Source organism: Trachypithecus francoisi, unplaced genomic scaffold (genome assembly GCF_009764315.1).
Source record: "Trachypithecus francoisi isolate TF-2019V2 unplaced genomic scaffold, Tfra_2.0 Lachesis_group21, whole genome shotgun sequence".
Classification (NCBI taxonomy): domain Eukaryota; kingdom Metazoa; phylum Chordata; class Mammalia; order Primates; family Cercopithecidae; genus Trachypithecus; species Trachypithecus francoisi.
Genome location: NW_022681467.1, coordinates 18,493,795 through 18,519,323, shown reverse-complemented (window position 1 = coordinate 18,519,323; position 25,529 = coordinate 18,493,795). Strand labels below are relative to the sequence as shown.

At 39.7% G+C, this 25,529-nt stretch overlaps 1 protein-coding gene across 2 annotated transcripts in view; it reads left to right on the top strand.

Moving 5' to 3' along the window:
• Positions 1-758: 758 nt before the first annotated feature.
• PLCB1 (phospholipase C beta 1) overlaps positions 759-25,529 on the top strand; it is a 763,475-nt gene continuing 738,704 nt past the window's right edge. The window contains exons 1-2 of one of the 2 annotated variants that reach the window (XM_033185644.1): positions 759-1,245; positions 18,120-18,197. In XM_033185644.1, the coding sequence (XP_033041535.1) occupies positions 1,147-1,245; positions 18,120-18,197 (177 nt within the window). In that variant the 5' untranslated portion in view covers positions 759-1,146. The remainder of the gene's footprint in view (positions 1,246-18,119; positions 18,198-25,529) is intronic. The other variant, XM_033185645.1, reaches the window with a different exon arrangement.

Sequence of the window (25,529 nt, the reverse complement as noted above, 5' to 3'; positions counted from 1 at the left end):
TTGCATTGAGAAATGTTTGTAGAAGGAATGAAGACAAACATTCCTGGACCTACGTTCCTAAATGAGCAAGTTTCTATTAGTAAGACTCTCCCGGACCCGCCACACATCCTACATACTCAAGGACAGGAGCGGGAGAGGGGATCCTCTTTCTTCCTTAGAAAATAAAACCTTTGCTTTCTTTAGGGTGGGCTTTCTATCTCAAAAGCGCAAAGTAACCGTTTGCCCAGGTTTCAAGATCAGCGCGCTGCAAACTCTCAGGCGTGGCGAGGTTTCCTCAAAGAGCCTCTCAGCTGCGCTCGTCTCTGCTGATAAATGATAATTCTCTTCTCAAAAAGCTGGTTTGTGGCCGGCGCTGGAGTGCTCCAGCTACAGTTGAAAGCTGCGGGTTGCCTCTGGTTCCTCCGGATGGGTCCCTTTTCCCACCCGGTTGGGATCCAAAGACGCTCCGGAACTCGAGCCCAAGTTCCCAAGAAAACCCCAAAGAGCGTAAGGCTCCTGGGGACCCCTAGCACCCCTGCAACCAGGGCACCAGGCATGCTCAGAGCGAATGCGGGAGGCAGGCGTTGGCTGCAATGGGGCTCAGGAGCCAGGAGGTGCCGCTGCATTCCCGCTTCCTGGCGCCTGACCCAGCGTGCAAAGTTGGGCTGGGAGCCGCGGGGGGAAGGAAGGACCCAGCGAGCGAGGGTGGCGGGGAAGGGGGTGGGGGAAGGAGGAGGGAGGAGGGAAAAGAGCGCGGAGGGGGGGCGCCGGGCGTGTGTCACTCGCTCTCTCCCTCTGTGTATAGAGGATGTGCTGAATGGTGCGCTTTGAGGCGGCGGCGGCGGAGGAGCAGAATCCGCCGCGACTGGCAGCCTCGGCTGCCCGGCTCGGCTTCTCTTCGCCTTCCGAGGCTCCTCATCCACCGCGGGTTCCCGACCTAGCGTCCCGCCTGGGGCATGGCCCGGCGCTGCGCCCCCGCGCGCTCTGCCTGCTGAGCGGCGCCGGAGGGAGGTGCGGAGGCCGGGAGGCCGGGGAGGCCGGCGGGGGAGAAGAGTCGAGCGCCTCCGGAGCAGAGAAAGGAGCCCGCGTCCCGCGCCCCGCGCCCAGCGCGCGGTTCCCAGTCCCTGCCGCGCTCGCCCGGGCCGCCCGGAGCCCAGATGAGCCCAGATGGCCGGGGCTCAACCCGGAGTGCACGCCTTGCAACTCAAGCCCGTGTGCGTGTCCGACAGCCTTAAGAAGGGCACCAAATTCGTCAAGTGGGATGATGTAAGTATTGGGGCGGCCCGAGTCGGGGCGCTGGCTCGGGCACCGGCAGGGCGGGCGTCGTGGGGGTGGGGCGAGGGGCGCGTTATGCAATGGGCGCACTGGGAGAGGGCAGGGGCCGCCTCGGGCGCACAGGTTGGCATCTGCCAAAGCGGATGTCCAAGGGCAGAAGCTTTGCGCGCGCTCCTGTTTCATCGGGCTTTAGTAGTTGCCATCCTTTCTGGGTCTGGCAAGCGCCCCCTGAGGGTCTTAAATCTTTTGGGCCAGTGGAGAGGGAGGGGCACGCTTTGCCTGGTGACAGGTCCTGAAAGTTCGGGAAGTAGGGAGTGTGAAGTTGAGACCAACTGGAAAGCGCCTGGTGTGAACAAGTCGCGTCCCTCTCCGCCTGCGGACGCATCCCCTATTACCTCTTTTGCCCGATTTCAAGAAGGAAGGGCCTGAAGTCCACAACACTTAGTAATTGCGAACCCTCTTAGCGCTTTTGTGGGAGCCCACGCGGCGGAGGACACAACGGTCCAGCTAACAGGTGGTCGTTGATGCCAAACTTCAGCGCCTGGCTCCGGAGTGAGGGTCCCTGAAAAGGGCTGCGGGGACACATCTGGGGAGGGCGTGAAGAGAATGGGGGCCCTTGAGGGGTCCTGGAGTACTCACGGGCCTGCAGGCAAGTGGAGAGGGCTGACTTTTGAGAACTGAGCTGATTGGAGTCTTCTGCCTGAAATAGACACGTTGAGGGGTTGCCCCAGGACTTACCTGCACCATTTGCCAGGTAGGGCAGAGCCTAGCCCAGCGCCAGGGTCTCTAATGCTTTACGTGCAGCCCAGACCCCAGGACTTCAAATGACTTCCCCTTCCCCTTTACCCCAGTTGTCTTCAAAACACATAAATTAGTCATCCAGCTGAAAACATGCGAATCTTCTGATGGAGAGCATTATGGCATCAATTTTATGTCCTGGGTGTCATTCAAAAGGTTCGATAAGAAAAACCTACTGAAATAAATCCGAGTTGCCAGGTTCTAAGGAAATTTAAGTCCAAATGACTAATACATCTCTTAATCAGAAGGAATTATAGGAGAATGAGGCGTTCTTCTTACCGAAAAGATTTTCCACCTAGTAAATTATAGCCTGTTATTCTCTAGGGTATTTTTCTTTAATCTTCTTAAGCCATTTTCCAGTGTCTGAAAACAATTTAAATATTCCAGGTAGTGAATCCAATTACTTAGCTGAGTGCGTCTGTGTCTATATTTTGTCCAGCTGGAAGCGCAAATGGAACTTGGAGTATGAACCACAGCTTCCTTGAAAGCTCATGCCAATTATTAAATGCTGTAGGCAAGGATGTAAACATACATCTTTTTTACCATGGGCTTCACACTTTTCTTCTTTCTGTTCCAGTCTAATTGGACTGAATGTTTTTGTAAATGGAATAGAATCTAAACAATAAGTTCAGACGGAGATTAAATTCTTTGTGTCAGGGAAAAAAAATGACAAAGAAAATGCAGTTCAGCAATAAGTAAGACAGTCTTGCCCATTTTGAGATCCTTGAATAGAGAGGTGATGTGATGATGGATTTACTGAGAAAGAGAGTGAAGGGCAGAGGAAAGAGAAAGACACTTTGCAGAATTTAAAAAGGGAGTTTCAGTATAAGCTCTGGATTTATATACAGTGATGATTCTAAACTGTATTTTAAATAATTATCTATAATTTCTTGTTTTGGAGAAAATAGCCAACATCATGTTGAGAATGAAAGTATTCTATGAAAACACATTTTGATATATCCAGGTAGATGACTTTCATTATGTACCTTTCTGTAACACGTATTTCTTGCTCACCTATTATTGCCAATCCTAGACTGGATCCTGGGATGGTGAAAAAAGTAGACCAAATCCCTGCTGTTATGGACCTTAGATGCTAGGTGGAGGAGACAAAAATCATCAAAACACCAATAAGAGAGAGATTGGGTGGTGCATTGAGGGTAATAGAGAGGATGTTAGTGAAATACCAACCAAAGAAGAAGTTGAAAAGAGCTCCCTCTGAGTATTGCAGCAGTGAGTTTCCAAGGAAGCCCTCCTGGAAGGAAAGATGTAGGCACTAAGGAGAAGGCCAGTAGAATCTCGGGTCTTTTTTTTTTAAAAAAAAAAAAAACAAAAAACAACAAAACAAAACAAAAAAAACCTAGACTGCACTCAGGAGTCAAGTTATCTGGAATGTAATGAGCTATACTGCAGGCTCTTTGGGTCGTCATGCTGATCAGTGGACTACAAGGGACCCCGCCTTTCTTAGGGTTGCCTTTTTCCTCCCCAGGCATCCCTCATCTACTCTTCTCAGCTCACATTTGCCCTTCCAGAATCAAGCCAGTTCAAGTTATCTGGCTATTTATATTGTACCTTAGTGAGACAGTGTGTTGAAGACAAAAAAGAACTAGATCTTAAATCAAAGGCCTCTTAGTTATTTCACCAGTAAGCTACATGACTTTAGGCCAATCACTTAGCTTTTCTGTATGTTTGCTGCTTCTTGTGTAAAAGTGTGGTAATGTTACAGGACATTCAAAAATGATGAATTTGGGGCTGTTTAAGACGTGAAGAAATTATCTCTTGTTCCTGAAGTGATTAAAGCAGTATAATCACTGGTCTTGTCCTGACCACCATATGGAATGGAAGATGTCACCCAGAGGGTGCAGTGCCATGCATAATTTGTTGGCCACTTACCAAGTCACGGTGAGGCTGTGGATGCTCTAAGGGTGGTAGTCAAAAGCTTTAACATAGACACTAAACAATTACAATAGACAGCAGGTGCGTAATAGATCCTGGAAATACCCTGTTGTACCAGAGCCAGGCATTAATGTTTTTGCTGCTTGATCATGAGGAGGTCTGGGAGTCCCTAGGGTCTGTGGATGGGTGGGTAGGTAGGTGGGGTTTTTTGACTATTTCAATATTTTAAAACTCATGGTGTATACAGTCTGAACATCAAGGCTATACTTGTCCTCCTGAACTTGGCATGAAGATAAACCACTGACTTAATGATATTTAAAAAATTCAACCTCATATCTTTGCTTTTGTTTTGCATTTGTCTATTAACAGGCTCTGGTGGTGGGAGGTGGGTGTAAAGGACTATGGGTATTGTGGGAGAATTCTGGTGAGGTAGACAGTGGAAGGAGAGTTACTTTCTTGATGTAAGCTAGCGAGCTTGGGAGATTGTGAGAGAAACTCCTTTCTCTTCTGGACCTTGGCCTTGGTCTATATTGGACAGGACATGGAGAGAAAGGAAGGACTGTAAACTGTACAACAGGACTGCCAACCACTGATTTGGCCCTGTTTTCCATGCCTAAGCACTCTGTCTCACTGTCCCATAATCTCTGAGGGATGGAAGGGCTTTCATTTGTTTATTCCTTCTGTTTCTTCATTCTTACCTTTCAAATTCAGATCTTACTGTGGGCAGGTTGTGTAATGCATCCCAACTTCAATTTCCTCAACAGTAACATGCAAATTGTTATATTTCCTAACTCATAGAACAGCTGTTGAGGTTAGATGAATGAATGCATATACATTGCTTTGTATAAAGCCTGACATACAGGCAACCTTTAATAACACATGTTTTTAAAAGTTATTGTCCCTCAGAAATAAGATGGACATGAATTTTATCAAGGTGGTTAGTAGGTGTTCTATGGCTCTTTTATTCTTCTAGTGGAAAAATTCAGACCTTACTTCCATTCCCTTTAATGTGTGTTTTGATTTTATATTTTATAATTTGGAGGAAAATCAGGTTTCTTACCTTCTTTTAAAAATCCAAGTGTTTCACGGAAAACAAGTCTATGTAATTTAGAGCAGAACCCACTCTCTACAGCAAGTCAGTTTACAAATAATCCAAACGTTTATTTTTACTTAAATTTCATATATATGTATGTATATATGTGTATATAATTTCACATTGCACATTTTGTCTTACAAGCATATTCTAACACGGAAAAATAATTGCTAGACTAAGTTGTCTGAGAAGTCTGATGAAACTCAGAAGTTTGGATTTGCATTAATGCCGTCTGGATTTGAATCAAGTAACTCCCTCCTTTACCAAACCTTCAACCCCCACAGCTAAAACAGGTAATTTAAGAAATACTAGTATATTGCACATTCCCCAGCATCCTACACAAAAGCTTAGAACTTTTGCATTTTGTGGAATCTGCTGTTACAGTTTCCAAAATGATGACAAGAAAATGATGACAAGATGACACTGACAAGATTAATGAGAGAGCCGAGGGGAAAAGGGTTTGCGAGGGGGGAATTTAGTAACATTCACTTTGGAAAAGTTATGGGAAACAGGGAGGAAACTTCTCTGAGTTGGTAGCTGGCTGATGTGGATGGACCAACTACAAAGTGCAAGGTGGATTTTTAATGGAATGCTAGCAGGTGCCCTCTAAAGAGCCACTTAAATATGCCCAGTTAGTCCATTTTCCTTGTCCAAAGAGCTTTGTGAATTTCTCATTGTTAGTCAATAATTACTGTATAAGTGTAAAACTATAACTTTTTTGCAAACAAATCAATAAAGCTACTTGAAACTTTTTAAAAAATCAGTGTAACATGCATACAACAAAAGTTTACACAAATTCTGGGTCCAGCTGGATCCATTTTCACAAAGTGAACACTCCCATGTCATCAGTACCATATCAAGAAACAGCATCACTTGTCCCAGAATTCCTAAGTGCTCTCTTCCAGTCCCTACATCCCCTCCTAAGGGTAACCCTTGTCTTGACTTCTAACTTCATAGTTTGGTTTTGCTTGTTTTTAATCTAATAAGCTATTTTTACTTTGAATGAAAACTTAAAAAAAAAGAACCTCTTCAGCCTAAAGCATTTTTATTATTGCTGAACTGATCCTCTTGAACAATAGCAACGAAAGTGACTTATAGTCAGATTAGATGACCCTTGATTCGGTTCTTGTCTGTCCCAAGTCTGGGAAGTGCAGCAGGTATAGTAAATGCCCTGAAGGATGAAGCAGTTCAACAAAACCCTAGTAATTTACTGAGGAAATGTAATGCCTACAGGCTGTTATTGGCAGGGCAAAGCAGACTAGTACAGTACTGTTGCTGGAATATAATTTTCTCGCATAGGTTTTCTCTCTTATCTTCCTTAACACTAATATTTCCCTACCTATGGTGAATGAGGATAATTTGCACTGGCTATTAGCTTCATTTGAAAGTTTAGCCTATCAATAAATAGCTTCAAGTTATATTTACCTGCAGTGACATATAAAGGGAACAGGAACAATTTGCTTTTTTATGTGGGACTTGGTAACCTGTAGTTAAATATTTCCTTATCAGAATTGTTTCATGTTATCATGAACAAGAAGTGCCAGCAGAAAATGGAAGGGGATTGATGGTGAATTGTTGACTAACGCTATGGGTCTCCACTTAAATAACAAACCCCTGGTAACTGAAATCATTAGTCTTCTTGTTACTGGAGCTAATAATTAGGTTCATGCAACCTTTCAGAGCATATCATAAATTCCAAATGCTCAGGCACATTTCACAGTCTATTCCATCTAATCTTTTCCCTCTCTGTTCTGCGTCTGATCCCCTAGTCAGAGCCTTGTGCCCCTATGTGTAAGTAGGCAAAGGAAATATGGACATATTTCTGAGGTCATTTACATATATGACCATGAAGAAGCCATTGATTTTTGTAACTAACTAACTGAAATAGGATATAAAGGAACTAACTAACTGGAATAGAATATAAAGGATGCTTATGTTCTTTAAGAGTCTCTCTGGTTTTCCTCTGATCTCTTTAAGATCTAATGTTTGATTTTATTATCATTACCACGTGTTCATTCTCAAAAATTTTTTTTTTGAGACAGAATCTTGCTCTGTCACCCAGGCTAGAGTGCAGTGGCACCATCTCGGCTCACTGCCAACCTCTGCCGCTAGGTTCAAGCGCTTGTCATGTCTCAGCCTCCAGAGCATCTGGGATTACAGGCACACACTACCACACCCGGCTAATTTATTTTTATTTTTAGTAGAGACAGGGGTTTCGCCATGCTGGCCAGGCTGGTCTCGAACTCCTGACCTTGGGTAATCCGCCCACCTCGGCCTCCCAAAGTGCTGGGATTACAAGCATGAGCCACCGCGTCTGGCCTTCAAGGGCTTTTTTTGTTTACAATATTTGGTTAATGTTCTGTTTCTTTTTACTGAATTGGCGTTTAATGTACAAGATCACAGAAAGTGGATTAGTTAGTAAAGAAAACATTTACCTGAAGTAGTCACGTCGATATCAATACATAGCATTGATATCTAGAAGATTAACATATTATTTTGCCATTTAAAAAGATCAAAAATTTTTTGGAAGTCGTCCATGAAATAGTTAAGAGTAAGGGAAATTTAATTTAATTGTAATCCATTGTATAGAAGAAGCCATATGAGTTCATAAAGCTAGAAAATCATAGAGCAAATCAGCAATTGAGCTGGTCAAAAAATGTTAAAGTTGCCAATCCTGATCCTCCTCAGGTGTGCTGTGTTGGATATGGTTGAATCTCACACAGCATCGATTCCTACATCCTCTTAGTAGGACTTCCTATAATACAAAGTCTGGGCCTCTAAAGCTACATTTACCAGACTCCTTTTTGACCAACATTCTTCTTGGAAATTAATATTTCCACCAAATAAATTCATGCATATGAGATATGGAGGGCAGAAACATGAAAGGGGCCAGTTTCCTGCATCCTTTCATGTTTTTGTATTTCTACAGATATGTGAGATGCTAAGAGAGGTGGCACTTTCTGTGATAATTCTTCAGTGTCTCTGAAGTGGCCATTGGTCACAGTGGCCACTCCCTGTTGGCAGCTTACACTTCTTTGGCTTCAACAAGGCTGGTGTTTTGTTTGGACCCTGGGAGTTCCTTCTTGATTTCTCACCTTTGTGAATGTGGCAGACACAACGGCTCTCCTCAAGGGTCTGTGCTGCTGTGTTCTGGGATCATTCATGGAGACCCAACCTAAAGCCTGCTCCTCCAACCCTCCCAGTTTTTCTGTCAAGTGCTTAATTTATATTAAGTCCCTTTATCTTAAAACTTCAAGAGAAATTTCTGGTTCTCGTACCAAATCCTGGCTGATATGGCCTTTTGTGGTTCTAGGATTTCATAACTTTCAGTACTAAATATAATAATCTTCTAAGTATCCTACATAGTTTTCTCCTTCAGTACTACAGTTGGATAAAATGAAGTTTTGCTGTAGTATTTCCTCTGGAATTCAATATCCCGACTGAGTCCTAATAGTAGGCATTCATGCTTATGTAGCAGCCCTGCTTACCCCTGTTCAGTCATCAAGACCACCTTGGGTGGTAGGAAAAAGAGCAAGGGTTCTTCTTTTGCGTTTCACATAGAAATAAATTGAGGCTACTGATTGTGATTTGTCGAAGGACACGTAACTAGGTAGATTCGGAAGAGGAATTTAAAACTACATCTTCTGGCCAAATTCAGCATCCTTTCCAGTCTACCATGATGTCCCCAAACAGGGTCCTTTTGGTAACAACAACAACAACAACAACAAAAAACAAAAACAAAAACAGAAAAAGGTTTTTTTTTTTTTTTGAGATGGAGTTTTGCTCTTTTTGCCCAGACTGGAGTGCAATGGTGCAATCTCGGCACACCGCAACATCTGCCTCCCCGGTTCAACCGATTCTCCTGCCTCAGCTTCCCGAGTAGCTGGGATTACAGGCATGTGCCACCATGCCCAGCTAATTTTGTATTTTTAGTAGAGATAGGGTTTCTCCATGTTGGTCAGGCTGGTCTCAAACTCCTGACCTCGTGATCCACCCGCCTTGGCCTCCCAAAGTGCTGGGATTACAGACGTGAGCCACCGAACATGGCCAACAAAAAACTTTTAATAGAGTCTAAATGAATGCAAGTTTAAAGAGATTGGTAGACTTTTTCAAAGAATCTCTGTTATTTTTAGGATTCATAGATCCCTGCAAACTCAGTTTTTGAGCCATTGTCTTCAAAATAGCTATTTTTCATGGTGTATATACAGTCCATTTTTCTCTACACTGTGCAAGATGTGTGAGCATTGGAAAACCTCATCGCTGCTTTGAGACAAAAAGGGCAGGCCAGCCGCAGTGGCTTGCGCCTGTGATCCCAGCATACTGGGAGGCCAAGGAAGGCAGATAAGTTGAGGTCGGGAGTTCAAGACCAGCCTGGCCAACATGATGAAACCCCGTATCTACTAGAATACAAAAATTACCTGGGTGTGCTGGTGCAAACCTGTAATCCCGACTACTCAGGAGGCTGAGGCAGAAGAATCACTTAAACCCAGGAGGCAGGCAGAGGTTGCAGTGAGCCAAGCTCACACCACTGCATTCCAGCCTGGGTGACAGAGGGAGACTCCGGACACACACACACACACCACACACACACACAAAAGAAAAAGAAAAAGGGAGGGGGCGCAATGTATGCTCTATAGTCTTTAAATATTTTCTACATCAGTCAGTCAGTGTGGAAACATGCACGTGGAAAGACAGGTATTCAGGTATGGTGTTTAAGGTCTTTTTTCATTGCCGAGTAAGTGACATTTCTGCATTCAGCAAGACTCTTTGTGTCTATTACTCCACCTTTTCTTCTTCTTGACATATGTGCAAATGTTGTCTTTTGCTGATTCCTATTAAGGCCGGTCCCATGGCTTCTCATAGAAATCATGGATCATGGAAGATTAAGAATATGGTAGGCATGAAGGAAGTGTAGAGGGTGAGTTGCTTGCTCTCAAGCATGATGCAGAATGCAAGGTAGTGTCAATTGAGAGTCCAGATCTGTATTACTTGTGCAGGGAGGTGGATATGCCTTGTTTGTATTACAACTAGAGCACGACTTCTGGAGGGCTATAGCTTTATAATTATTATTATTTTTTTCTCTAGGGGAGAGCATAGGCCTGGCACTGGGAGGTGCTGGTGCTCAGGGGATGTTTGTGGAATGAAGGAACTGTCTGGTGTTTGTTTGGCTCACAGTGGGCTCACACAGGGGAGTGTGTAGCCTTGAGGCAGACCTGGAGGGCAGTCATGCTCCTATGAGACCTTCGTGACCTTTGAGGTGTTGTGTTGCATTGGTTGGAACACCTTGCTCCTTGTCCTTCCATTCCATCTGAAATTTCCCAGGGTCCTAAGGGACTCTGTGGTCTTCTTAAATGGGATTTCTCCATGTGCGTTTGAGAAGGAAACCATTTATTGGCAATGCAGAGCTCACTGCTGTTACAGTGCTGATTTCATTTAAGGTCTAAATGTGTCTTAAGTTTGAGTGAGTACTATACTGCAATTCAATATTGGCTGAAGATGATGATGCTTAATGTATTTATATCTCATATTCTAAATTTTACCATTAGTTCCTATTTTCTGAAAAAGATGCTCATCCATACACCCAAATATTGCAATGAAAATTGCCCTTAAAGAAATTCAGAAGTGTTGGGAGTGACAGAACAAAAGACACATGGTTGTAAAAACATTCTATCAGGATAATTATTCACAAAGAGTAAAAAGAATACTTGTGCTTTATTGCTAAAGCGAGAAAAGTAACAAGACATAATTCTAAATTTGATTTATAATAAACTTCCAGCTACCCTATTCTTTGTGTACAGAGGCAATGAAAGTCCCTGGAACAATGCTTTTAATTTCTTCCCTTCTCCACTCCTTGTTTAATGTACTTGGGCCACCTCCGTTGTTCCAGCTGCCCTCTTGCCCCTGAGAAATACCTCACCTGCATTTATATTTTGGAGCTCGTCCTTCCTGGCATCTCTGAATCCTGACTTCATTATTATCTGCCACCACTCACCTTTCTTTTGACAGTGTCTATGTGAGTTTCCCCTCAGTTGAAGCTTTCCTAAGAACATAACAATATGCCTTTACTAGTAAAAATCCCAACCTCAAAACCAACACAATGTTCCCCAGTCCTTTTTCCTCCTTTAGTTACCGTCTCCTCCCTCATCTCCTTCCCTCTACTATGCAAGTGTAACTTATAGTCACTGTCTCCCTGTCCTCACCTCCTACCCACTTCTTCTCAGCCTTCCAAAGCCTTTTTCTGCCCTCACCACCACTTTGAAATTTCTTTGTCATGGCTATGGGCAACATGGCTCCCAGCAACCCCAACTGATATGTTTCAGAATCTTCCTTGTTTTTATTTCCTGCAGTACCTTCCACCCCTTAATCCATTCATTCACCAGTCATACTTTAAAAATGTACTGATGTCTCTTTTAAGCATTGTGCTAGTATTGTGGATTCATGATGATGAATGATTTCATGCCTGCCTTTATTGGGGAGACAGATGCTAAACAAATAGAGGTACAATTATTTTCATTATAACTGCTATGAAGGAAAAAAAGTAACAAGTGAGTATAGGAAGCATGGAAGGTTTCCCTGGAAAATTCTATTTATGAAAAGTGGGATTTAGGCCAACATGAGTAGAAGAATGTGTCAGGTGGAGGGAACAGCAGGTGTGGGTATTCCAAAGAGCCAAGGAACTCAGGGTTTTGAAAGACAGAAGCAGAATTAGCACAGGGGAGTGTGGCTCAGATAATGTGGTTGGATGGCAAGGGCCTGCATGTATACTGCTTAGGTCCTTGCAGGATTTTAGACTTATAAAGTCAACCAGAAACCATTAAAACCATGTTTTCAACCCTGGCACCATTGACATTTGGCCCCATTAGTTTTTTGTTGTGGAGTCTGGCCTGTGTATTATATGATATTTAGCAGCATCCCTCACTCTAGATACTAGGTGTCAGTTGCAAAACCCCCCAGTAGTGACAACCAAAATTATCTCCAGACATTGCCAAAAGTCCCCTGGTGTGGAAAATTGCTCCCAATTGAGAACCACTGATGAAAATGATAAATGATATACTATGCTCTTAGAAGTATCCAGCCAGTTCACCACCTTCCCTGCAACCCCAAAGGCCAATAAGTACATGAAAAGATGTTTAACATCGTTAGTCATTGGAGAAATGCAAATTAAAAAACACATTGAGATGCCACTGCATGCCCACCAGAGCTATATGTTATTAAAATTATTGGTTTTGCTCATCTGATGCCCCCACTAAGCCAGGAGCACCCTGGTTGATTTGGTATCTGGGCTTTAATTTGGTTCTCTAGTGGATTATCTGAAGTATCTTGCATGGTACTTGAAGAACAATGCTTCCAACATTTCCCTACATTGTGTTAAAAAGGGATCTTTCTGCTTGTTCTGTAGGAAGTCAGTATCTTTGCGTTGCTTCTCTCCACTGTTTTGCATTCCTACTCTGGACCTTCTTTGTCTCTTCTGCTTTTGTTTATTTTGGGAAATTTCAGAGTAGACACACTCCTGGAGGAAAAGTCTCGTCAATGCTGATACACAGGGATGTTTTACTTAAATGATCTTAATTCCCCATCTGGCATCCAAGACTACCTTTATAATGTTTTCATTTCATAGCCAGGGCTGTATTGCTCATGTTTAGTTTGACAGGCATCACATCTGATTTTCTGTGACCCTTAGAACTCTTTGTCCATTGCATAGCTGTTTTCCCCCCAGTGTCTCTATTTGCTGTATTTGGCCCTGCTGCTTCCTAATGCAAGTCTTGGGCAATCCCTGTGGAACATTGCTTGTTACTTTTCCTGTTGACTCTGTGGTATTGATTAGTTTAGAAGTGCATGCCTCTGTTCATGTGTGTTCTCTCGTAATAGCATAAAAACATGAGAATCACTGTGGAGTGAGAATTGTGGTCAACCTTGGCCAGGAGACTTGCTGACAGTGGTGCTAAGGAATGTGCCATGGGTCTGTGGACTGGCCCTTGACACGAGCCTTGAGGTTTAGGGTTGTACTTCCTAGTAGTTTACTAAGACTTCCATAACAAAGGACCGCAGCCTGGGTGGATTACACAACAGAAATTTATTTTCTCACAGTTCTGAAGGAAGTGGGAGATAAAGGTGTCAGCAGGATTGCTTCCTGCTGAGGGCCATGAGGGAAGGATGTGTTCCAGGCCTCTCGTCTTGGCTGGTAGATGGCCGACTTCTCCTTGCATCTTCACATCATTTTCCTTCTGTATATGCCTGTGTCCAGATGTCCTCTTCTTATAAGGACACCAGTCATATTGGATTAGGACCCACTCTTAAGGCCTCCTTTTAACTTAATCATATCTGTAAAGACCCTATCTCTGAATAAGGTCACACTTTCAGGTACTGGGGGTTAGGACTTCACCATGTGAGTTGTTGGGGAGGGGGGCACGATAAACCCAATGACATACCTCAGCCTGGTAAAGTGTAGCTCAGAGGGTAGCAACATGATGGCTCTAGTTAGATATTGAAGAACTGACACTTAGAGAAGAAGTTAGACTTATTTTATACTATTTAAATGTTAAAAATTAAATGGTAGCTGCATATGTGGGTAAAACCATAAACAACCTTACTGGAATTGTATGACAAGAGCACTGAGACTGTTTTGTGAGAAATTTCCCTGTTAAGGAGTATCCCTGTGAAGGTTTGGAGTTGCCCTGCCTAATGGAAATATAATGTGAGGCACATAGGATACTTGTAAATGTTCTAGTAGCCTCATTAAAACAAGTAAAAAAGAAACAGATGGAATTAATATGAATACTATATTTAATTTAATCCAGTGTAGCCATTTTGACTTGTAATCAATGTCAGAAATCATTAGTGAGCTATTTTCTATTCTTGTTTCCATTCTTAGTCTTTGAAATCTTACAGCACATCTTAGTCTCAGCAGTCACATTTCAAGTGCTCAGTCGTCACAGGGAGCCACAGCAGCTCCCGTATTGGGCAGCACCAGTATAGGGCATCCATTCTCAACAGGGGCCATGTCGCTTCCAAGGAAATGAAAAGTGGTTTTGGAGAACAAAAAACAAAAAAATCTTCTTACTTTCTTTTCTTTTTTTTTTTTTTTTGGTATAAAGCACAGTTATACATACAGCATAGAAACAGATATTCAGCCTGTCTGTAATATTGAAATGTCATGGGGGATTATTAGAAAAATAAAGACCTAAAAAGGCTCCTTTGCAGGGCAATAATGGAAAAAGTTGAGAAGCACTGTTATAGAGTGCGCACTTGAAGGCTGAATTTCCAGTGCTTCCCATACCAGCTTAACTGGCTTTCCTTGAGCAAGTTACTTAGCCCAAGCCTTGGTCTAGGTATCTGTAAAATGGGAATAATAATAGTATCTACCTCTTAAGTTATCATAAGTATTAAAGGAGAAAAGCCGTGAAGTTCGCCACAGTGATTGGCTCAGAGCAAATGTTGAGGATGCATCAGTTACTATTCAGTCAGGGATTTTTATAAAATGGTATACTGGTATTAGAAGTGAGTTTGGATTAGTAATGCCTTTGTCATTTCGTGTCAGTTTCTTTAGTATTTATTATTGACTTATATCAGTGCATTGATGAGCAAATCATTGTAATGTTAATGTTGATTCCACTGACTCTTTTTTTCTTGCTGAATTGTTTCTTATTCTTCAGGATTTCAAGGTTTTGTTAAGGTCTTTTGCTTTGCCCCTTGATCGTTTTTGGTTTGGCTTAAAGACTCTTCAGAGATTCATGTAATTTACTAAATAAAATCTTCTTAATTACTATATTAGTCTTCACTATTGCTGATATGACAGTAAAACATATTCTATCAAATAAAGAGCAGCATGTAGAAAGTTACTGAACATTATCTGCTATTACTAACTTAAGACAAGTGTTTATTACTGTTTTCTTTTTTATAGACGAATACTTATTAGAAAAAATATCTTATAACTTTAAGTAAATTAGAGTTGAATTCTTAGAAGCAATATACTTACAAGATATGGTTTGCCTGCATTCTAAGGTCACAGGTGTTCTTGGAGGTAAACATCATCATATTCCTGACCTAAAGCCTCACCCATTATACGCCTACATCTGTGGTTTTTTAAGTGTGGTCCCTGGACCAACAGCATCAGCATCACCATGAGCTTCTTAGAAGTGCAGATTTTCAGACTCTGTCCCAGAGCTACTAAATGAGGGACTCTGGAGAAAGAGCCCAGCAATTTGTGTTTTTACAACATCCCTCAGTGAATTTGATGCATATGAAAGTTTCAAAACCACAGTCTTATGAAATACACATGTTATAGATGTTGATGGAGAGGTAAAGGATTAAAATATAGACCATCTGAGAGCTGTCTTCATCATTCTACAAAGGTCCCAAGAGTTGCAACCCATCTGCAGCTCCTTTGTCAATGAATGATGATCATATATTTCAAGTTTCAAACCTGGGCATATGTTCTGACAATTAAGAATATTTGGGATCTGGGTTGAGTGGCTACTTTGGTATGGGGAGAATATAGACACTAGCAGCTATGTGGGAGGTGGGAAAACAAGCAGGTGGAAATGAAAATAGACATTCATATATTTCTGGGTCAAATCCTACTTTGCATGGCAAGAATGCCAAGTTCCAGGGGATCTTGGAATGTTAGAGGTGATTATGAAGGAAGCAGGCAGGGAGCCGAGATAAATGATCACTTAACAGAGGAACTGCGGCCGGAAGAGTGGGGTCAAGAAAACATTGAACAAAGAAGGTTTAATTTTGAAGGAGGGGAAGGAATAAGCTAGAAATGGAAGTATCTGAAACAAACTAGGCAGCATAGAATAGTGTTCCTAAATATAAATTTTGAAAAGTTTTATTCTGCTCACTTAAATGTTTGATTGTCTGGAATCCTTGCAGGGAATTGCCACCAAGATTTTGATTAGAATTTTGTCAGATGCTCTGATAAGAAAAGGAACTGACTTGAAAAAGATAAGACACACCTACAGTTTATTCTAAATTCCTCTAGAAGTGGGAATGTGTGTTGTGTGCAGCCTGTCAAAACTTTTCTTTTGTCCACTTCTAGAAGTAAGAAAATAGGACTGAAAATATTGCTATAATTTATTGGAAATATTGCTGTGAGCTATTATGCATGCAATCTCATGAAAGAAGCCTAAAATATTTTAAAAATTATTCTTTCATTATAATATCAAGTTTATTTCCAAATGTCTTTTTTTGACATTTAGAAGTAATTAGGAAAATTTAAAATTCTAGCTGAAGTTCCTTGCAACAGCACAGTCCTTGTAAAATATGTTTTTTCCAACTGCATGTTAAGGATGTATATATGGAATATCAGTATAAAACAGAAGGCAGTTCCTCAAAAAAATAAACATAGTACTATCATATGATTCAGTAATTCCACTTCTGGGTATATACTGAAACCAAGGACTCAGATAGATATTTGTGCATCTGTGTTCATAACAGCATTATTCACAATAGCCAAAAGGTGGAAACAACCTAGATATTCATCAGTGGATGAATGGATACACAAAACATGGCATATACATACATGAAATATTATTCAGCTTTAAACAGGAAGGAGATATGACACATGCTCTATGAATGAAGTTTTAGGACTTCATGCTAAATAAAATGAGGCAAACACAAAAGGACAAATATTATACAATTTTACTTATATCAAAGTAGTCAGATTCATAGATACAGAAAGTAAGAATGGTGGTTGCCAGGTTATGGGGGGAGGAGGGAATGAGGAATTAGTGTTTAATGCATGTGGCGTTTCAATTTGGGAAGATGAAAAGTTCTGAAGATGGATGGTGCTGATGGCAGCACAGCAAGGTGAATGCATGTAATACCACTGTAAAGTATATTAGAAAAGAGTAAATGTTATGTTCTGTGTGTTTTACTACAGTAACACAGAATATTCTGATAAACTTACATTTAGTATTTTGATACATCTGTTTTTAAATATAATCCACTATAATAATAATGAACATTTTTATGTGGCATACGTGCCCAGATGCTTTACCCCAAATCATCCTAGCTAATTCTCACGACAACCTTCTGAGTTACGTACTGATTACCCCCTTCTTTTTTCAGTTGTGTAAAGCTATGTACTGAGACGACATAGGCAGGAATTTGAACCCAAGAGAAGAACATCTTCCAGAACTGAGCTCTTACAATAAAACTGAATACATAGATTAAAATCATTCATACTACTCTGTCCATTAGGCAGAAAAAAGTCCCTATGCCAAAATTATCTCTCAAGTTCTAATTTTCATTACAAGTTCTTTTAATAAGCTAGATGATATGACACACTATGGTTATGCGTATGAAACAGTTGAAAAAACTGGCAATTTATGTCTCTCTAAAAAATGCAATTCCTGTAAAGGCCTGAGTGTTTCAGGATAAAAATCCATATCCAGTGATATGTATTTGCTTGTGCAGATGGTATGTCTTTCTGAAAATTGCTAAGAGAAAAGAACACGTGTTTTAGAAATGTTTAATATTGTAATTACAATGTAGGCAAGTTTTGCTTTGTACTATGCATGCCTTCAGCTGAAGACTATTTACCTATGATGTTTTATTTTAGCGTGTAAAATTTAAATTTGTGGCAAGTTTGTATGTATCTTTCTGAATATGTAGAAGATGGCCTTATTTACAGTTACCTTGGAAACAGGGATGCTCAAATGCTATGTTTTACTCGATTACAATTAAAAATCATTTTATGGAGCAAATGTAATTTAAAATACTATTCTTAAGCATGGATTTTAGTTAATATTAATCATAAAAATATGTGATGATGTTTAGTCTTAAAATTATTTGAAAAACTAAATATAGATTTTTAATAGAAAACATACCTTAATCAATAAATGCATAATGGCTTTTTCCATTACAAGTTATGTATAAGTATTCTGATTATTAGGAAAGTTACACGATAGATAATTCCATGAAGTTAAAAATGCCATGTCTAATTTCTTTTGAAATTTTTCTTAACAGTTGACTACTTTGGAGAATCTCCTTACAGTTATTACTTCTTAAATAACTCCTGGATAGATTTTTCTGCAATGATATATGTTGATATTCATGTTTCTTCTTACATTTCTAGGACTCAACTATTGTTACTCCAATTATTTTGAGGACTGACCCTCAGGGATTTTTCTTTTACTGGACAGATCAAAACAAGGTAAGAAATGAGATGTCTTTCTTACATTTTTCCATCGTTTACTACTTTGAAAAGTATTTATGTATCTTATCTATAGAAGAACATCCATTCTACAGATCTTTTGCAGTTTATTTAAATGTTCCACTTTTAAAGAATATCTAAGGTATTCTTAGAACTTAGGACTTTTCAAAGTCACTAGTTTGAAATAGTAGATTTGCTAAATTCTAGAGCAACTGGTATTTTTGGTTCTGCTTATATTATGTGTTAGGATAAGAACAGGGGAATTTGAATTACATTTGGTGTAGAACATAATTAGCCAGTTTTCCTGATTTAAGTCCCCACCCGTAAAGGACGAAGAAAAATGATGAGAAAATAACTTTTGACCCAGTAGCCATACCCCTTGGCTTTTCTTTCTCTCTCTTTTCCCCTGTGCTGTTCATTAAGGACTCTCTCAGAATCAGCAGGAATTTGGCCTTGATAATTTATGTCAGAAAATCAAGAATAAAATTTCTTTATCCTATTCCTTCAGTTGTCAGGAATTTCTTACTAAATTAGCTTTCTGCCCACAATAGCATGAATTTATTATCTCATTTATTATGAAACCAATTGATGATTCTGTACTGAATTATTAAAAAGTAGAATATCTGCTGATCATAAGATTTATTTGGAGTTTAATGGGCAGTTAGACAAGAACACTCATGGAAAGTGGTTATTATTTCAAGCATCATTGCCACAGTCCTACACTTGAACCTCAGAGGCCACAGAATATAGAATGTTTTTGTTCTCTAAGTTTTGATACATGGAGGAATGGGATAGGGTTTATTGAGAATGCTAAATACATGTTGAAAACAGTAGAATAATAATAGTATACCATTGAAACAGCTGCAACCTCCACAGTTACTGATGAAGGAGGAACAAATTGTTAGCTCTTTCAAAACTCTAAATTACTTTCTTATATCCAAAGTTCCTGGAGTTGCCTGTCAGCTTTGCCTTCCGTCTCTGAGGCAAGCTCAATTATACCTGTGTCTGGTCCCAGGGCCACTCCTGAATGAGCCTGTTTACACATCATTCAAAAGGCAAATTTCAGTCTTGTTGTCCTGGAGTTAGATTCGAAATCAGTGTGCCGTGGAACCATGTGTGGCTGTAGAAGTGGAAGTAAACCACAGACCCTATGCTAATGTCAAAAATTGTATTTGAGTAGGATTTCCTACTTAACGCTCACATTTATTATTGGGTGTGTTAATGACTTTGGCTTAGACATTCTGTTTGGTTTCCTGCTGTTATGTGTAAAACAATGGCTTGCAAGAAGTTTTGCTTTTTGGGTGTTTTTTCTTCTCCTAAAGGATATTTTTAGAACTGTTGAAACTGTATTCATGAAAGATGTATTTATAATGCCTAGAACATTTCTAAAGGTTGGGTATTTGTACAAGAGACCAAACTGTCAGTTTGGTTTTTCAACCTGTAGATCAAGCTTCTATAAAAGCAATAGAAGATATTCTGGGATTTTTAAATAATTCATGGCAACTCAGTTAAACTCCCCTCTAGACCAATCATCAATATTTATTTGCTTAATAAAGAAAAAGGGTTTAGGACCAAAGCCTCTTTGTTGCATCTCTATTGTGAACCCAGTATTTTGACCCATGTTTATTTTCAAACGTAGGAAAATTTGTTTTAATTTTTTCACAAACTTTTTAATCTTGGTTGTAATGCTGTTTATGACCCACTGAAACAGATAATGTAGCAATTCCTTTTATCACATTATTACTTTTCTTTTCATGGATATTACTCTTACAGTTCTAGCCAACAGATAGAAATAGTAAATTTGACTTTTCACTTTCTAAATACCGAAGTCATCTCTCAGTCATTTATCAGAATTTGGAGGCTTATTTCTTAGTGATCATATATCTTAGAATCCAAAAGATGAGAGGATTTAAGAAAAAAAAATTAGACTTACCATGCTTTCAAGTTTGTCATTTTCTTTCTGGCTTTAAGCCCAGTCCTGGAACCAGCAAGAGTGATTCATCCACTTTTAGGAGATGGACGACTGTAAGTGATGAATTAGAGTAAATGTGTGCTAGAAGAAATGGTGCATGCAAATAAAAGATGGCATGCCAGGCTTTTAGTGGGTGTTTTTGCATAAGATCATTTGAAGGTACATGGATGAATGGTACAATCATGATGCTAATTAGAGGGCCACTTTTTAAAAAATATTTTTATCTGGCAATTAGTTTTAGGAATCTGCCACATGTATCACAGAGACAATCTCTCAGAGAACAAGAAAATGTGATACCTTTAAGTTTATCCCTTGATTTTATACACTGTTTTCCATTGGTTGGGAAGCTTGCACTGGTGTTTATTGTAATATGCCTCTCTTCTCCCTTTGGACTTCTTCTAATATATTCCCTCTTTGGTCCATGAAGCTTATACCAAAGTACTTGGATTAGCAATCGTCTGAGGCCTAGTCTGCTCAGAGGTGAGCAGAAATCCCTAGCAGGGAGGATTTTACAAGAGTTTTTTGTTTTTCTTTTTTATAGCATTGGAGGTAAATGGTCACATTGTATGGTGTTCTGTGCATGTCCTCTTGTCATGGCTACATCAGATCTTGTATCAGAGCCACTTATTTCAAGCCACTGGCTTTCCCCTCTGTAGACAATGACATGTTGCCTTCCAAAACCCTTCCTTTGATTTGTCACCATAGAAATGATAGGTGACAAAGAAGACAGCACAGATGATGAATTTAGGAATCAAAAGCTAAAGCTAGTGAGTCATTTTTAGGTAGCAGAAGTGTGTTTTAGTGAAACACTGACTGAATGTTTGGAGTTGGTGGAAGCAGATAAATATGAATATCGTTTTTAGGGATAAATGTTTATGCTTTGTGCCAGCTCTGGACTTATTTTAATAATTCTTTTCACTGTATTGTTGGCTCTGTAAATCTTATTGAATAAAATGAGCAAAAACGAGTTTCTGAATATGACTATTTTAGGGAGAGTGGTTTTTCTTGTGTAAGTGTAGGTGATGTGAAGAGGATGAATTTATTTGTAAGTCATGGGTGAGAAGGGAGTCCTGCACAGCCTGAGTCCTTGAGAGGTGGCATGCATTAGGCTATAACTTTTCTCTGGGTCCATGCCGTGTGAGCACTAGAAACCGACACAGGAAGCATTAGCTGTGAAAACCATGTGAACTGTAAGAATCTGCTCCACTGGTTTTGAAAGAAAGGCTGAAGAGGAAAAAAAGTGTCAATGTTAAAAAGTTAACCAAAACCTATCCTGCTAGAATATGAAAAAAAATTAGACCTTTTTCTTGCAACTTGATGCCGTGCTTCTGTGCCAAGGTTGGTGTAAAAATAAAACTAGTCACCACTAGTTCAGATCCAAGAAGTTCAATATAGTTCAGTAAACTCTTCCTTGTCTTCATACAACTGGAGCTTGGAAAAGGAACACATCATTCAATTTAAAAAGGAATGGGAGGAAAAACACACGTTTTACATGAAGAACTCCTATTACTTTCTTTTTTTGTTACAAATCTTATTTATTTTTAATGTTGTGGATCATATACAAGTATCTTTTTATCTGTAAAAGAGTAAAGCAATGTAACTACCTTTAAACTGCACTCTCCCATTGATTCCAATCCTAGTTCTCTATCCAGAGTCAACTAATAGCTTCATGGTTTCTTTGTAGGTCTCTTTTAAATAAATTTGTGTGTGCGTAACTATGGGAATACTTCATTTTGTTTTGCTTATGTCCATTTTTATACTAAGTCACATCATATTACTTTAACTATTCCACAATTTCCTTTTTACCATACAGTGTGTCTTAGAGAATTTTTCAAGTTAGTACATGCGTGTCTATATCATTCTGTTAAATTGGTCTATCTTAGGGAGTTTTTCGGGTTAGTACATGTGTATCTATCACATTCTTTCGTATTGCTCTATTGTATGTTAAATAATTGATTAGCCAGTTTTATTTAAGAATACAAAAGTTCTCATTGATGGATTCCTGGTGTTTGTTTCTAATTTGGGATTACAAAGAATCCTATAATATGGAGTAATAGTCAGCTGTGTGTAGCCCTCTCTGGGAATATGGGTCAGGGATTCCCTAAGGTAAATGCTCAGAAATGCAATTGCTGATTCAAGGTTACACTTATCCTAAATTATAGTTAATGGCTGTACCATTTTATAAGCCAACCCGTCTTATATGAGTGGAACTGTTTTATTAAGCCCAACCAACAGTAACAGAAATATTTTAATTTTTGCCCATCTGATGCAACTGCTATATCACCTTGTTTTAATCTGCCATTGCCTGATGTGCTAGTAAACTGTGTATATTATCGTATGTTCATTGGCCATTTCAGTTTTTCCTTACATGGATTGTCTATTTATATCTCTTGCCCTTGTGTTGACAGTTCTCTGTGTATTCTAGATGTACTCCTTTAGCTGTTATAAATGTTGCAATTACACTCTTCCTGTCTGTGGTTTGTCTTTGACTTTCTTAACATCTAATTTATGGGTAACAAAAGATGACGTGAAGCTTTAAATTTTGATGTAGTTACATTCCAACTACCTCCCCACTTTTTGCTTCCTTTAAGATATTTCTGATTCCTTCTCATCACCATTATGAATCTAGGTTTTTAATCCATATGTAATGTATTATGAGGACTGGTGTGAGGTGGAGCTCTAACTTCAATTTCTTCATATCACTCGTAGTGCTGACATTTCACCACCTGGTTTGGATAGCCCAAAGATCTGTTATGTTTTAATACCTGTGGACTGCTGGGTTCTGATTTCCTACTTCATTTTTATCTCATTTATTTTCTGCCTTTCATACTCTGTGGCTCAAAAACTGTAATTCTTTTTGTTTACCCGTGATCCTAGATTAGAGATTTAACTTTATACCTGCATATTTAATCATTTCTAGAGACTTAGCACAAGAAAGATTGGTTCTACAATCTATGCCATCTGCCATCTTGTTCTGGCCTGTGAATTTGCATGAGACACCATTCTGGATGTTTGTACACAGTGATGATTCAGTTTCCATTAATGGCAACCATAGATAGTCTTCTGTTATGATAACCTTAAATTTCTACAGAGTTCAAAAGCAAAGTTTAAAAGTTAAATATTTACATAAGTCACAGTAACATTTTTCAGCATGAGTCCAGAGTTCAACAATATTTTGAATGATGCATCATAAACGTCAACAAGAAAATCTAGTGATTTCCTATTAAAAATAGTCTGACTTCCATAAAGAACTACTGGGCACCACACATTTCATTAATGATTTTTAGCAGTGAGGCTTTCTCTTTGGGATATACTTCTCTAGGGTATCCCAAAATTATCAACTTTGACCCTTCTTGTGTATGATAAGGGATAGGTCATTCAGGAGTCCACTGAGTGATTAAATGCAATGATGTAGTTATAAATTTAGAAGACAAATGCTATTCATTTTGTTTGGTAACTTTCCCTAAAGGTTGAAACAATAACTTACATTATCTGGAAAACAAAACAAAACAAAACACCAGAATTCACGTGAGGATTGCTTTGTGAGGGCTGGGATTGTTCCTTGGCCTGGAGCATTGTATCAGTCATTGTTGACTCAGCAGCAGCATCTGGGGACTAAGTCTTTTCCTTCACCTTCCTTGAATTTCCTTCACCAGTATTGATGATATTAACAGCTGGAACAGACACAGTGCCATATCCACACCCTCTTCCTCACCACTCCTGAGAACACAAGCTGGGCTCCAGTGGCTGGCCAGTGCCTGCATTATTTTTCATTGTCTGGCTACTAGAACTCACGTTGCTACCCATGCAGCTGCCCAGAAGTTCCTGGCCATTCATGCTCACCGTAACCAATGAGATTCAGTGGATAAATACCACAGCTCCCTCACCTCTTGGGTGGGATAACCTAAAAGTGCATGCTTTATATTATATCCTAGAATTCTCTAGTGGATTAAGCCCAGTTACCTACAGTGGTAAGTGGCTTAAAAATGTTCCCCTTATGGGTTTCCTTCCCTTCCTGTCTCACTTCTCCACTCCTGATTGTGTTTTAAAACCACCTCTAAAGTAAACTACTTTTACTAGACTCCTTATCTAGGAATTGCTTAATGCAGATGCATAGTGCTTAACAACTTAATATAGATGCCCCCAAATGAAGGGTTTTAGAAGGATTCCTTGGTTAAGAGAGATTGGGATATATTAGGTGAACACTTTTGTTTGAAGCCAAGTCTGGTTTTCCTAAAACAGTCCTAATTTGGGAAGCACAAAGCTGGTTGAGGAAACCAGTTTTGAAGCTATGACAGATGTGGATTGTCACAGTCTGGCTCTGCTGTGTATTTAATGAGTCACCCTCAATGAATCTCTTTAAAAATCAAAGCCTTGGTATCATTATCTATAAGATGGGTATTAGTCTCTCAGTGTTGTGAACATTCAATGTGTAAAATGAATGACTTAGCACATAACACCTGCTACTTTGTAACCCCTCCATCCTTTGTGGTGACTTTTATTATTGCTGCATAATAAACAATTATTCTCTAACCAAACAATTGTCCATAAGTATTAGGGACCACAAAAATGTGCTGTTTTGAAAACCAAGTGAGCATTTATTTATGTATATGTTTTTATTCCTTTTTTCTTCTTCAAGGCAACACTGACTTGTTTTCTGTTTAGACTCTGCTGTGGTCTTTTGATCTGAAACGTTGAAGCTTAGGTCTGTTTGGTCAAATAAGATGTTTATTTATGTATTTCATAATGTTTTGGGAACAGAGCCATGGAAGGCAAAAGAAGGATTTATTGTTTAAAAGACTTTCCCTCTGAGGCTAATTTGCTAATAAATACTTCATCATAGGTGAAAGTTTCTTGGACCCTTGGGAATTTGAAGCATCGTATGGAACAACTTTTAAGATGATTTAGAGGACTTTGATAGGTGAAAATTGTATTATTCACAAGAAGAATTGGACACAATCATGGTTGCCTGTGCCTTTTTCCTAAGATAATCACTTTAGGATTGTGACAACTACATGGGCATCAGGCCACTCCTCTTCCTTCCTACTCACCAAGACCTTAGTGTTTTTGAGGATAGTTTAGCCACTAAGCCAAGGTTCAGATTGCTGAGGAACAAATCTGTCCTCACCATACCAACTTCCAGGTTAAGTTTTTCCACTTTATTAACATTATCTTCTTTTCACTTCTGTGACTCCCCAACATTTTGTGCCAGTGAACTCTGGCTAGCGTTGAATAGACATGTCGTGATGCCTTAGCTTATGTATACACAATGTTATTAGAATGGAATCATTTACAAGTTCTTCTTAGAGGATGTGATTCATGATTTTTTGGTAGAATTTCTAACTGAAGTGTAGCCTCTT